We start from the raw sequence: 15,037 nt of genomic DNA on the forward strand, positions 1-15,037 counted from the left end.
GCACACAGGTCAACGTTTTGTGGAACAACACGGTGGAGGAGCCACCCGCGCAGGCTGGCAACAGTGCGCGTTTGCGTTGCCACTTGTCCATTTCCCGCGGCACCACCACCACCACCACTACTCATGGTCACGGCAATTCGTAACAGCAACCGGCACCGACGGTAATCGCCGCCAAATGCGTTCATCAGAAAAGTTTAGCCGCCCCAAAAATCTGCACAAGGTTCGCCGTTGCCGCTAACCCACTCGTTGGCAATGGGAGTGGCCGCTTGCAATCGGATTGTCACGTGACCTGTTTGCCCGGAGGTTGTGTTGCTCTGTAGACCGAATCGTTGTTCGCCAAAGAGTTTTCAACTTTTCACAGGCTGGACAAAAACTCACTCTCCACCACCGCTCGACCCGAGGCGCCAAAGTTGCTCACGGCAAATGTGTTTCTGGCAACGGGTGCCGGTGACGATTGTTGCCCCAGTGCAAGGTGGTCACTTACAGCTCTTTGCACTGGTTGGCCAACTCAAATCGCCCGCCCATATTGCCAGCCCAGCTTTGGCAGCCAATGCCAGGCAAAGCAGCCAGCATACATGTGCAGTACAATATCACGAAACCCAAAAGAAAACAGCCTCTACTATATGTGCAAAAAAAAACATGCATCTTTATACATTAGAAACACAAATATATGTACAGGAAATATTAATATCCGTATTTTTTTGGATAATGTATATATTATGAACCTTTTTTGTAAATTAAACCCGTGGTTTTCGCGTTTACCGATACAGCATGTTTCAAATGTACAAACACCAATTGTGATAAAGCCATACGTCCTCGACAGGGCACGGGTACTCTAATGCGGCATATCGTCAAAATAATATGTACAAGAGGTTACAAGACGCTGCTGACGCACTTGACATAAATTTGCGGCCGCGTTAACGGCGCTGACACAGCTCAAAATGTTTTGTCACCCTATACCAACAACTTGTCGGTGAAAATAATAAAACACAGTTAAGGGGTATTGTACGCACAGATGTCAGTGTGGCTCAACTGCCGCAGGAGGTAGCGTTCCCAACCGGCCCTGCTCTAGGTGCTCAATTGACACAACAAGCCTCTTGTATTTGGCCACATCGGAGGTACGGTTGTTTTAACACTTTTTGACGCTGTGCTCACTGGCTTTTGGAAGGATGCGTGATCGTCTCCTGACGCGACTCCAGTAATCGCACAATTAGCGATTCATTCCAAATCTGCAACACGTAGCGATAGATCTTGGGCGAGGACACCTCCCCGTGTCGGATGTCGGTCGTGAGGGCTATTTGACCACACTTGACATGCCGGTAAAGCGCCCTTTGGTAAAGGCTCCGAAAGTTTAGACCAAAATTAAATTGTCTCTGCCGGTGGAAGAGAGATGACTTCTGAAGGTTTTGCATCTCGGCGTGGAGCGGTGGGTGCAGAGGGAAAGTTCCGCTGCGTGAGTCGCAGCGGACAAAGTCCGATCCACCGGCTTGCCGCGAACCGGCATGGCCAAGTTTGGTCTGACAACCGCCGCGACTGACGCAGCGTGGGGAGGCCTTCATCCAGCAGCGGCGTGAGGCGGGGCTCTGTGACGATCTAACTTGTGATGAAGCCTCATGTGAGGCTGCGTGGACATCTGTGCGCACAATTAAAAAGAAAATCGCTTAAAACGAATACTTATACTTTCTCGTTTACATTTGAATGCTGTCAAATTAAAAAAGCAGGCACTCTGCTGAGGTGAAACGAACGGGAGTGAATGTGTTAAGAATGTGTTAATTGATGAACGTTACATCCAGCCAGGCAGGCAGGCAGCCCCGCGCCCATTCCTTGAATTGAATCCCAGGTTCAGAAGCACATTACCAAGTTGTTGATTGCAATGTGCAATGGCAGTGGTGCACAACCAAATAGCCATTTGAACAACAAAAAACCTCGCACCCATTTAATCATTAGCGCTGCCTCGAGACGGTACTTTGGCCTACTCTTCCACGCAGGCCAGACATCTTGGAAGAAGTAGGAGTGCCCACATTTTTACCCCCAGCACATGCCACCTGCCGATTGACCAACTGTGGTGCACCCATTCATATAATTCTGGTTGGGCGCAGGAGGCAGGGATGTGGGGAGGGGGAGGCAGAGGATGTAAGAAATTTGCCCCGTTGTTTCGCCTGCCGAGTTGAATCGGCGATCTCTGCATTGCCAGTGTAGTGCGCTAACCATCACACTATGGCATGGGGCATCGCGAGCGATGTGAAACGGGGAATTTAATTAGCGAGAGTCTCGCCACAGGACTGGGCTGTGAAAAAGGAGGGAGGCGAAGGAGGGAAAGATGAGAACACAAACTCATGGGGTGCAAACGCTGCCAGTTGCAAACCGCCCATGTCCTCGTTACGCCCCACGATCCGTCTTTCCGCATTTTACCATCACTTCCCATTCAAGCGTCGTCGGTGGCTTACGATGCGATACACTTGGATGCGCCTGATGATGGGTAAACCCGCTGAGACAATTCCCCGTGGGACGCTCAAGTACTTGGAATTTCTAATTTCATGGCCTGGTTTTGCCACACTTGGATTCGGCCTGCAAATGGGATTGTTAGAATCTTGTTTTTTTTCCCCCCGTTTGTTTCAGCAACAGTGAACACCCTTTTTAACGCTGATGACGCGAGTCCTTTTAAACCTCCACGAGCTTTGGAAAAACATGTAACGTTACCGCTAATTTAAAATCTCAACCAGGTAGCGGCGGATCCAATGCTAATTGCGGTTTTTATACAGACGCAAAAATAAAATGTTTTCTTTAAATCTTTCTCACAATTTTAAAAGTCCCTACCTTAGCCAGTTTTTTTTTCCCTCCAAACATCTCTCAGTTTCCCATAATTCTTTCACTTACCCATAAGCCATTGCAACTTTATGGGGGTGCGACTAAAGCCCCCCCCCCCAAAAAACCGCTGTAAACATTAACGATTTCAAAACAAAAGCGAACTCTCGCGTAAATTCGCTCTCTCGACCGTGCGTGCAGCGCTCAAGTCTCCAAACGTTGAAAAACAACAGCAACAATAACAGCAATGATAATAACATGAATGCGAATGAATACGTCGACTCGATACTGAAAGTAAAAAAAACTGAAGCACTTGGCGGTCATAAAACTTTCCGCGGGTGCCATAAAGCTCAGCAGTGAGACGGGCGACCTCAAACGTGACCCCCAAACTGCTGTATACGCGACGACGTCAAAGCATACGCCAAAAAACACTCTTTTAAGTTGAATTACCATATTCTCTTGATTATAAGATGCTCCTTTAAGTAATAGACGCACCCAACAAAACGTACGCCCGGTTGTCAATAAAGTTGTGCAAATCTGGTCAAACACACACACCGACCAGGTTACAAGATGCACGCCCAACTTTTGCTATAAAATAAAGTAGGGAAAAATTAGCGCCTTATAAATCAGGAGAATAATACGATGGCCCTCCCTGGCATGTGTGGTTACCAATCACGTGCTTGCACACGCGCACACACGTGCATACGTACGCCTACGCGCGTACGTAGGCCTCGGCAAGGTAAGCTGAAAGGTCAAAACAACGAGCCTATCTTTACCCCACCTTTTACCCTTACCTCATACAAAATACCCGTTTACAGGGTAATTACTGGGGTACTACTACACATGAACAAGTTTATAACAGGTAAATGCTAGGTAAAGCGCTTCATTCATAAAGAATACTCTCGATGATTCCAATTTAAAATGGAGGCCACGGACTGCGCCACGGTGCTTTTAGCGAGCGGTAAACAAGGTGTTTACCTGGTAATACTTCGCGCTACCTTTACCCTAATCTTTACCTTACCCCTTGGAATGGTAAAAAGGGTAAATTACGTTACCTTGCCGAGGCCTAGTGCTGCGTCAGTTGCCCCTTGTAATCGTACCGAATTTATTACCGTCACGGTCTCATCTTCGTTACCCAAATGCAATTTTGCCAACTCTCATCTGTTAACCACGACCCACCCGCACGGCACGGTGCACTCGCTTTAACTTATATTCGTGTTTTACATATCTCTATGTTTGCGTTCCGTGTGTTTTTATCTCCCTCCGTCGGCCCCTGACCCCTCCCTTGCCACGACGGCTTCAGCAGGCGTCGTCGGCCTCCGAGCTTCTCCGCGTCCGCGCGTGTCCGTTCTCTCGTCGTCCGCCTCCTCCCGCGCCACCTCCTCCGTTGGCCGCCACCGCCGTTGTCGCCGCGGCAGTAGCCGCGGTCTCGGTCGCCGTCGCGTACTTCCCGATGAAGGAGCCGTCCTCGTTGAAGGGCACCTGGGTGTCGGCGTCGCCGGCGCCGTGGCGCCCCCCGGAGCGCACGCTGTCGCTGCTCCCGGACGAGCCGCCCTGCAGTGGTTTGTTTTCGTTGTCGCTGGAGGGAGCGGAGAAAGGAGGACGGGGCGATATCGCCGGGGAGTGAATCGGTGATGCGTGTCGGTAAGCCGAGCGTGACGCCGACACGGTAAATCGACCCCCCCCCTCCATCATGCACGACCTTGGAAGCTAAGCAGCGCCGAACCTGGTTAGTGATCTCGGATGGGGAGGCTGTCGTGGAAATATTGGGTGTCGGAGGCTTGCGTGGCCAGGAGAGGGCAGCACAGCAATAGATGTTCCAATCAATGTGGAGCTTCATCTTCTTGGTTCTTTCGGTAAAGTCACGTAGAAGGGAAGTAATAAAAAAATAAAACATAATAAAACAAAACAATTCTCACTATTACTTCCCTTCTACGTGACTTTACCAAAAGAACCAAGAAGATGAATCCCTGCAGTCACGAGAGCTTTAAATCGAAAAATGTGGAGCTTTTGATTGTTATATCCTCGTATGTGTGTTGGTGGGTTTTCTCCGGGTCCCCAATTGCCTCCCGCATGAAGCCAACTACTAATGAATGGCAATGGCTATCCCAGTGCGTGACCCTCCTGAAAAGACAGTCTTGAGACTGAGGCTTTCCTGGGAAAAGGATTATTATTCTGGCAACAAAAACTCGATGGTTTCCCATGACTAAGCCAAACGTATTATTCTAATAATGATGTGTCTTAATTTGAATCCCTTAGCCTCAGGCATTAATAATTAACTCCATAAATCCTTTATGTGCCTTAATCCGGCTATCTGTGTTATGGTAATTATGTGCATATATACCTGCTATGACATGTGTCATAAGTATGGACTTTTTACAAATAAAATGGAACAAATGCTGACATCTGTGCAAGGAAGCATACAGAATTGCATGCTGGGAATTACACTCAAGAGTCGGAAAGAGGAATGCGGATCGGAGAACATACCCGTGTGAGAGACATCACATTCTTCAGAACACCAATTGAGCTTGGGGCAGATGCATCGATAGGAGGGACGATGGCCACTGATTGAGACTATCGATGGGGTGGTAGTCAAAGGAAAGGAACGTGTCTGACAGGGCGACTATCGCTGGAGATAAACTAACTCAACGCAACTTTTTATTTTTTTACCAGGGTGAGGCCCACCGAGCTACGTAGCCCTTTTTTCAGAAGCGACTCGGCCACACATGATATCTCAACGAAGTGGCTTATGTGAACATTTATAGCAGCCAAATACTCTTAAACGCACGTTGATTCTAAATGTCCAGGGAAAAGCCGGAGGGCGCGGAGGACAATCCACGTGACCATGGGCAGAACATGCAACTCCAGATATATATATACAGACGCCGGGGTCCAGATCGAACCCACGACTTCCTGCATACCAGGTGAGGTAGTTAACATCTCGCCACCACAATGAGATCAATCAGCGTGCAGGATCTCGATGAATCATTGCATCGCGACACCATGAGGGGGGTGGCAACGGCTTGGGGAGGCTCGCATCCGGCAGTGGATAATCATGGCTGCTGACGATGACGATGATTGAGTATAAACGCGAAGCAATAATGCAAATGAACAGCAATGAAAACGTCTGCTGGACGTTGTGAAGTTAGCGCGAGCTCCGAGCGACGTCGCCACGTCCCGCGCACCATCGACGTCGTGGTGACCAACGCAGCCTCTCAACACAGACGACGATCGCAACGGTGGCGACAAGCTGCACGAACAACCCTATCAAGGGCAACGTCCATTATAAGCCGAAGCTGTTGCCAAATTAAGTTACGAACCAAATTAAATCGACTGATGTTTTCCAGGACAGGCATCGGTGACCGGGCTCGTGACGGTTGAGTGCCCCCTCTAAGATGTAATTTTTTGTGATTCCCATTTTTCGCTTAGGGTCTCAATAAATCCACGTGTAAGGGTGCTTAGAAATGGGGGCGGGCGAGGGGGGCATGCACCGGGCGGGTGGGCAGACGGATCGCGCCCGCGACGGGGGCCGCCTCGGCACTTACCGTCTCCGTATTCTGCGCGTGTGCGAGCGCGGGGTGTTCAGAGAGACAGGGGGAGAAAATTAAACGGGAGTGAGGTTGGAGAGATTGAGAACCGACTCGGATCTCTCAACTGCCTCGATCCACCGCTCGGTTCTAAATCGCAACCACCGACCTCCCCACCCACCCACCTACCCACCCAACCACCCACCCAACCACCCACCCAACCACCCACCCAACCACCCACCTACCCACCCAACCACCCACCTACCCACCCAACCACCCACCTCCCCACCCACCCACCCACTTACCCACCCACCCACCCACCTACCCACCCACCTACCCACCCAACCACCCACCCAACCACCCACCTACCCACCCACCCACCCACCAACCCACCCAACCACTCACCTACCCACCTACCTACCTACCCACCCACCCACCCACCTAACTGCCCACCCACCCAGCTACACCACCAACGACTCGCCACGACCCAAACACATACTGCCAAACCACCCGTGAACCCACCCACCCACTACCCAATCACCTACACATCTACCCACCCACCAAAGCAACCCACTTTACCATCCAACCAACCACTCAAACAACAAATAGTGGAAACTCACAAAATGCAAGGTGTTGTTTAATTTCCAATTGAAAAGTTATTGAACCAAACAGTGTGGCCTGACCAGGCGATGACCCATGTGAGACAATGACAACGATGACGATGTTTACGATGCCGACAATAATCGTCACGATGATGACGACCAGGAATTAAACTTAAGATGTATACGACAACAATGAGATGGGATAGACCTTGGTCAGGAGTTAAATTCAGGAGTCTCAAGGCTTGGTGGCTGCATTCAAATATAGGCCTCATAATTTTTCAACTGGGGGTCTCAAAATTCCGAATACCGCGCCCATGTTCAGGTATTCATTTTCTTCTTCAAACAAGCAAAATGTTCCTCCTACCGTGCATCTGGTTGCATGCGGTGTGTTACCTGCACTCGGCAAAGATGTTCTCTCTCATTTGCTGATTCTCAGGGTCCGGGTAGGCGCACTCTCGCTCCTTCACTGGAAATAAAAAAAACACGAGGAAGAAAGCTCATGCACATGCATGAATTCTCTAATGCTTCCAGAAATATCGTTTAACAGCCAAAGTATTTAATTAGCGATCGTAATGGTGTCGCGTGCGACGGACGCGCAAGGAACAATGACGCGGCAGCTCGGATAGCGGCCCTGCTGGGGAAAGTGTGCGGGCAACGCTTTGATCGGACAGTTTTCTCACTCGGACGAGTCCCTGACAGCGACGCAACTTTACACCGAAGCTTCGTTCACATTCTAAAATCCTTTACAAGAGTCGCAGTGCCCCTGTGTTGCAGACGGACAGCCAGGCAGGCAGACAGAGCCAATGCGTCAGCGCTTTCAATCAAATTTGAAAAGTGCTAACGAGTCAGTTGCCCGCAGAAGGCAATGTCACAGAACTGCTTCGGAGATCCCTTGAACAACGCACAACATGGACTGACGCCGCTTAAAGGGATACGTAAACCAATCAAGCTAATGACTCCTGCCTTGCGGGACACACAATGCGGCCGTGCGTTCCGAGCTTGTCCTGCACGAGTGCGAAACTTCACCAATGACCAAAACGACTCTAAAAGTTACGGTAAAGCCACTGGGGAGTGCGAGTGGACGTCACCGTCGCCGCAGTTGTCAACGTTGCGCTGCAGGTGGACGCCCAGCGCCCTGCGTCACACGCCCGCACTGCCAATGTGGTCGCTTTATTCTTACCGAGTCATCGTCCCGGTCGATCGCAACCTGTGGGAGTTTCGTCGAGCCTCACTGTGGACTTCATGTAGTCATTGTTTTAGTCTGGTCCAGAAACACGATTTTTTTTTAGTAAAAGCCACTTGGTTGAGCCGTCATTTGTGGCCAGGTCGCTCCTGAAAAAGTGCTATACAGCTCAGCGGGGCCTTAGCTCGTAAAATAAAAATAGTTTCGTTTTAGTTCTAGTTGACTACAAGAGTGAAACAGTCCACCGCCTCCCCACCAACGTACCAGGTCAGCCAATTTATGAACTCAGCAAACATATTGTCAAATACTATATGTAGCCAATGACCTCGCAGCACTGCAGTCTCCAATAACATCGCCAAACTATCTCAGCCAGCGTCCTTTTTTCACAATCATTAGTTTCGTCACGTACAGTGAGTGCAACTGCACCCTCGATTATCTCGGGCAGCATTTTATTTCACACCCCGTCCATCTCATCCCGCCCGTCATCGCTCGTCGCTTCGTTGGCCTCTGCCGGTGGGCGGCAGTCGCTCGTCACCGTCCATTTTCCTCCAGTCACTGTCGTCTTCATCGTCGTCGACTAAAAGCCGTCGCCCGACGAAGCCCGCGCCGCTCACCCGGGTACTTGCCGCCCTTGCTGCGCCGCACGAAGCACACGACGAGCAGCACCAGCACGAGCAGCGCCACGGCGCACATGATGCCGATGAACCAGCCCTCCGTGGCGATCGTCAGCTGCGCGCTCGCCACCTCTGCTGGTGCCGTCGTCAAGGATGGAGAGGAACGGGTGGGTGGCACGAGAGTGGAAAAAAGTGCAGCGGTAGTGAACGCAACGTTCGTTATTGTCGTCCATGTACGACCTATGACCTTTGATGTCGATCAGAAGCGGTGACCATATGTGTTTTTTTTACTTGGTAACCTCCTGGCAGAGCGCAGTACTGACCGTGGGATTGGTTTGTCTTTTATAATCAGCAGCCATGATCTATCTACTGCTAAATGAAGACCAAGGACTTCACAAGCCGCCACCATCTCGCAACGATCCACCTAGCTCAGCAAAACCCCCTTGGTAAGTTGAAATATTCTACATTTGAAGCTTTCGTGACTGCAAGGATTCATACTCTTAGTTCTTTCGGTAAAGTCACGTAGGTAAAAAATGAAATTAAAATTAATAAAAAAAATAAAAACAATAAAATCACGACGTTTCGGAGGCAACACAAGCTTCCGTCTTCAGGTGAAACTGTCACAGCAAAATTTCATTTTTTACCTACGTGACTTTACAGAAAGAACTAAGAGTATGAAGTTGAAATATATTTAGGCTTTTTCCGCAATTTTACTCCAATTGTAATATCGGCGTTGTTGTCCAATCGGAACTCTTGCAGTGAGCAGTGCACCATCCCGTGCGTGTTGAGAACGGTCTGTGGAAGGAGACTGTGCAGAACTGTTTCAGTCCCATCATGTGACCTTTCTTGCCAGTATCAAAAAAAGAAGAATTGGTTGAAACTTGACTTAAAGCTTTCGTGACTGCAGGAATTCATATTATTGGGTCTTTCGGTAAAGTCAAGTAGATAGGTTCAAAGAAAATACATTTGTTATTTTGTTATATTCTTTGAACCTATCTACGTGACTTTACCGAAATACCCAATAATATGAATAAGAATTGGTTGCTCACCCCGAGCTCTCAATGTCCTGACAGTGGCATTGTCTATGTGCTGTTCACTTTTTGGCGCCCTCTGGGGTCTAACACGCTTTGAGACGAGGCTCTAAAGAAAGTTTCAAAGACAATGCATCATATACTACCAGAGCATGTTTTTGTTTGCATGTTCACCACATGTACGTGTAGGTTAATGCAGACACGATTCCCTGCGAAAGGTTTCTGTTCGGTGTTTTAACATCTTAACACCTTCTGTTTTATTGCCAGATAGGGTAAAAGCTATTCTTATATGTTTCAGTGCCCCTTCATTCGACCTTCAAACAAAAAAAAACCTGAGAATCCAATTTAATCACGAGCGGCTGAAACCCACAGTTTTGAACCCGAGAAATTCGTGCAACTGCCACCTCATTGGTCTGACACGGCCATTTAGAACACCCCCTGACCCTCTCCATGGCTCCTCATCTCATACCACCGTCCCACAGCCGGGAATCGAACCCAGCTTGCGGGGTGTTGACTCATGGCTTGTTCATTCAAACCACAAGTGAAATGTTTCACTCGGAAGGCTGTGCACACATCGACGTGTTATTGACCGTGCTCATGCGGTTCACGAATCACGCAGCCTCCCGACCGCAGGGAGGGCAGCGGCGTGCGGTTCGTGTTTCTCTCGGCCGTGCACAAACAGCCTGTGCACGCCGAGGTGCAGATTGGTTTTGCGGGCGACCGCGGCGACGCACAGTGGCTTGCACTCCGGCGAAGAGGCAGCGGTGAGGGTGGCCACGAGATCGCCAGTGTTATTCGCTCTCAGGTCGCCACCACCACCGCCACCCATCGTCGCCAACAACCGTCGCCACAACCACCACCACCGCCGCCAACATCACGCGGCGGTGATTTCACTCACCGCCAATTTCGCGTTCCAGAGTGAGGCAGACGGTAAAAAAGCACGGGTGGCGACGTACGGTGCGAAAGAAGTTCAACATACATACACACAAAGAGAAGACCCAGCACCGGTGCAGAAACACACAAAGCGGCGGAGAAATCACCCCAAGGCAAAGCCGAGCCGTGCGCGCACAGAACGTGGCCCCGTGCCTGCCTGCCTGCCTGCCGTTTCGGATGTGAACATGAACGTCTCACACAACCGCTCCAGCGATAACCCCGGCACGTGGGTGGCAATCCCCGCGGCCACTCTCGTAGGCGCTACGCCCCGACCCTCTGCAGCGATTGATACCGTTTTTAGATGTACTCTTTAATACATTAACACAATTGTGTTATATATATATATATATTTTAAATGGTGTTTTGTGCATTGTTTTGTTTACACGTTTTTAATTTTCTGCTTTGCTGAACTCATTTACACCCCAGGTCTCCCTTGAGAAAAAGAGAGGCTTCTGTTCTAAATGAGCTCTCAAAAAACACGAGGTTAATCAACTGATTCTGTCAACCCTATTCCTTGTTCGTCAAAGAGGTTGTCTTAAGTATACTTTGCCATTCTGGATAGTCAAGCGTGGGGAGGTTGTAGCAGGGAATTGAACTTAGCTCACCAGGTTCATAGGGCAGTGTGTAAACTCCACACTCCTGTTAAAGGACTCTTCATCATAACGATCCATGGGCAGATAGCCCCGTAGGTGTCCAATGCACATTTCGTCAATTGTTTCCACTTTCCTCTCTGTCTTGTCAAGCCGTTCTCTGTGAGGTCTTCCTCTCTCGCTGGTTCCTTCCATTTTGTCGGAACAACACACATTAAAATGTTCCTCTTGTTGTCCATCCTACATCTGTGTCCGAATAGTGCCAGTTTCCTTCTCATTTAAAGTTTAACATGTAGGCTTTTGCGATCAATATCATTCATAATATAAGATTTTTTTGGGTTCGATCGCATAAATGTAAATGTGTCGTTAAACCCGCCACCACCCGCCACAGCCAATTAGTAGGGTTTGTCACGTAAACAGAACGTGCCAATTCATTACTGGTGTGTTGGAGAGCCAAGCCACAACATTTACAATCTGAGTACGACGTTTCGCCAGTAATTACAACTAGCTTCATCAGGCGACAGCCAGATTTCATCACTGCCTGCATCAAGTCTTCTTCTATGTGCAACCTTGTATTACTTCTTACCTACTCATAAAGGTCATCTGTCAAAATAACATCTATATAGAACCATTGCCAATTAAAAAATATGGCCTTAAACTGATCTCCAGGTCTCCTGCGGAGAAAGAATTTGCCTCCCAAATGCCCTCCATCGCCCCCCCCTCCCCACACAACTGTCAGTCGTCTCATTACACAAAGACAAGATTGCCTGAGACTCTGCCCTGCCAGCACCGTGTGACCCAGCGATCGGTCTTTGTAGAGAAACCGGAGCGTTGGCAAGCGCGGGAGCGATTGCGACGACAGAACAGACAAGGAAGAGGTGCAACAAGAAAATCACGGGGAAGATAACATCCCCAAAGAGCCACGAACGCAAGCGGTCCTCAGCCGACGTGCCACAAGGCGTCGTCTCGCAGCGACCACATTACACCATTGACGGACAGCGTGAATTGGGGAGAAATGTCGGCTGTTTCTCGCCGGCGCTGCGCCCTCAATGACGCCGCTGACGGTGATCGCGCACGGCAAATGGGTGTTTAAGAGGCCGAGTAAAATCAATCGGTGGGAATTGATTCCGATTGGGTTCTTTGATAATTGTATTCCTGCCTGCCTGCATGTGACGGTCGCTGGCAGCAATCGTCGCAGACCAACGGCCGCTTGGCTCGTGACAAACGGACAAAGGGGAAGTAAAAAGAGCACATCCACGGTGACGTGCCACGGCGAGATTCCGGGTTACCGAAACGGGACAAGGCATCAGATCAGTGTCAAAAATCGCTTTCTGCCCCCCGTGAATGGGCCGTGTAAATGCAACCCCGTAGGTTTTTGCGCTCGTGTGCCGTTTTGCTCTCTGACGCGTGTTTTCCCGTGCCGTGCCACGTGCTGTTTCGGTTACCGTCCGACGTTTCGCTCGACGTGCTGGGGAGAACTTCCATTTGGGTTACCGAAGAAGCTCACGGAACGTGGAAGACGTCGGCCGTCATGCCGAACCAATACGCGGCACAGCCCGGAACGCGCGCACATGGGAGAGGTGTGTGAATCGTTGCTCCTGCCGACCCATCTGCCCGCTGTCGAGTCGTCGCCTGAAGCCCGACCTCTTGACCCCCCTCCTCTCCATCGACCGTGGCGGATTTTCTACGAGACGTCCTCGGCGTCTGCGTTTGTCACTCGGACGGCGCTCGAGATTCGTGATGGCGCCTCGCAGAATGAATGCGCTGTTGTGTTTGCAGAATGAGTGTAATCGATGACATTATCTTCTATTGTGCTCCACATTTCAACCAAATCTTGGGGGAAATGCTATGTGCAGAATAATAATAATAATCCCATTGTAAATAATGAAAACAAATGTGTTTTCAGATTTGTCTCCAAGGCGTCAACATTTGTTGACCTCTTTCTGTGCACAGTGAGTGATTAAGTCTTGGCGCAGAGCGGACAAACACAATCACCTCGCCGTGATGGTGCGGTCGGACATCGTCTGAGCGCAGAAATCGAATCGTGCGAATTGTTTGATCGAGTTGCAAACTTGCAGCGCGCTGATCTGCGTTTAAATGCCACGGCAAGTGCCAACTGATTTGACAGAAGCATACATCAGTCGAAATTTCCAGGTGAAGGCCCACTCTCTACCCTCAAGATCGGCCATTAAACAAAATTATAGGGCCTCTGGGTAATTTTCTGCTGCAGGGTGTCTTTAGAGATCGAGCTGAGAGGTGTTTACATCTGTGCGTGTACGCCACTGAAATTTCTGTCGCTTTAGTGTAATGTATTTCTTTCACTTTGTATGCTTAGTTTGAATGATTTCATTAACGTAAATGCTTAGTGAACTCTGTAGCGTCTATTACAGGGTTTGGTTCTTAGATTTAGAGAATAAGCATTGACACTGATTTGATGACTCGCTCACTGAAATATCCCTCCTTTGATCACCACCACCACCACCGCAACCACCGCAACCACCATCGACCACTGCTACCCCCGCCACCACCACTACACCACCGCCAACCCGTCTCTCCGTGCACAGCAGGCGGTGGCTCCTCACCTGTGCTCATCGTCTCAACGGGCACCTCGCCGCCGTAACTAACGCCGCCGGGCGTCGTATCGACCGAGCAGCGCAGGCGGTACGCGGTGCCGGGCTCGAGGCCCGAGATCACGGCGAATGTCTGCCCGGGCGATACCAGGACTCTAACCCAGCCGCCGTCGCCTGGCAAGCGCCAAAGCGTGGCGCCGGCCAACAACAAAACAAAAGTGGAACAAACGGACGGGGGAAAAAAAAAGATGTAAACGAAACAACAGATGTTAAAATGCAACGATATGTAAACGGGGAAACTAATATATATATATACAGCTCTGTCAATCCACTGCTGGATGAAGGCCTCCCCACACCTTGCCTGGCCATGGGGGGTTGGTGTTCACATGCTTCGCTGCGCTGGGCAGCGCCGGTTGGTGAAGGGGTGAGGCCCGCGACTGGTTTAGATATTTCTCGCCACTGGTGTTAGCCGTGGTCGAGATATCGAACTCGGGACACCAGGTTAATAGTGCAGTGGGCCACCGCTCCACTCCAAGAGAAATCATTACGTGTAAAACGATTGTTCATTTTAAGAAGTTAAATAGTAAATTCACATCACACAATGATATGCCGCAGAGTGGAAGTCATAGCCAAACTAAGCTAGCGATTGGTGAAAAGTGAACATTAGATTTTCTGATTTTGAACATTATTGCTTTATTCTTAAACATGTATTTTCGATGTAGTCTTAATATTAGCATCAGCACATCTATTTTAAGGATTTCGTCAAAAATTTAATTATGGCCTACATCTACACTGTATGTTGATTAAGGGCTGCATCTATAATTTTATGAGCGGTTATATCCATTAGTATGTGCAAGTGAATTAATGGTTGCATATATATGAGTCTAGTAATATTACATTTAGATAACAGGTCCAGATTACTGGAATGAGTCGGTGAAGTGTTGCATTACTATGTCTACTGAGGAATTACATCAATGTGCATGAGTCTGTTTAGAGTTAAAATGTATCGTCTATTGAGGATCACTTTGTGCATTACAGCTGTAGTCTATTTCACATTGAAGAAGCATTGAGGATTACACTGAAGAGCACATATGTAGTCCAGTGAGGCTTTATTGAACATTACATCTGTGAGCCTATCGACGATTAACATTGAAGATTGACTTCTGCGAGTCTACCGAGCGC

At 49.3% G+C, this 15,037-nt stretch overlaps 1 protein-coding gene across 14 annotated transcripts in view; it reads right to left on the bottom strand.

The window, feature by feature from the left end:
* Positions 1 to 626: 626 nt before the first annotated feature.
* The window catches only part of LOC144943679 (neuronal cell adhesion molecule-like), a 168,836-nt gene continuing 154,425 nt past the window's right edge, over positions 627 to 15,037 (bottom strand). For 9 of the 14 annotated variants that reach the window (XM_078871386.1, XM_078871387.1, XM_078871390.1 and 6 more), the window contains 5 exons: positions 13,868 to 14,029; positions 8,732 to 8,866; positions 7,328 to 7,400; positions 6,351 to 6,362; positions 627 to 4,384 (listed from right to left, as the gene is read on the bottom strand). In XM_078871386.1, coding sequence (XP_078727512.1) covers positions 4,105 to 4,384; positions 6,351 to 6,362; positions 7,328 to 7,400; positions 8,732 to 8,866; positions 13,868 to 14,029 — 662 coding nt within the window. In that variant the 3' untranslated portion in view covers positions 627 to 4,104. The remainder of the gene's footprint in view (positions 4,385 to 6,350; positions 6,363 to 7,327; positions 7,401 to 8,731; positions 8,867 to 13,867; positions 14,030 to 15,037) is intronic. The other 5 variants (XM_078871397.1, XM_078871398.1, XM_078871392.1 and 2 more) reach the window with 4 other exon arrangements.

This window comes from Lampetra fluviatilis, chromosome 32 (assembly GCF_964198595.1).
Source record: "Lampetra fluviatilis chromosome 32, kcLamFluv1.1, whole genome shotgun sequence".
In the NCBI taxonomy this organism is placed as follows: domain Eukaryota; kingdom Metazoa; phylum Chordata; class Hyperoartia; order Petromyzontiformes; family Petromyzontidae; genus Lampetra; species Lampetra fluviatilis.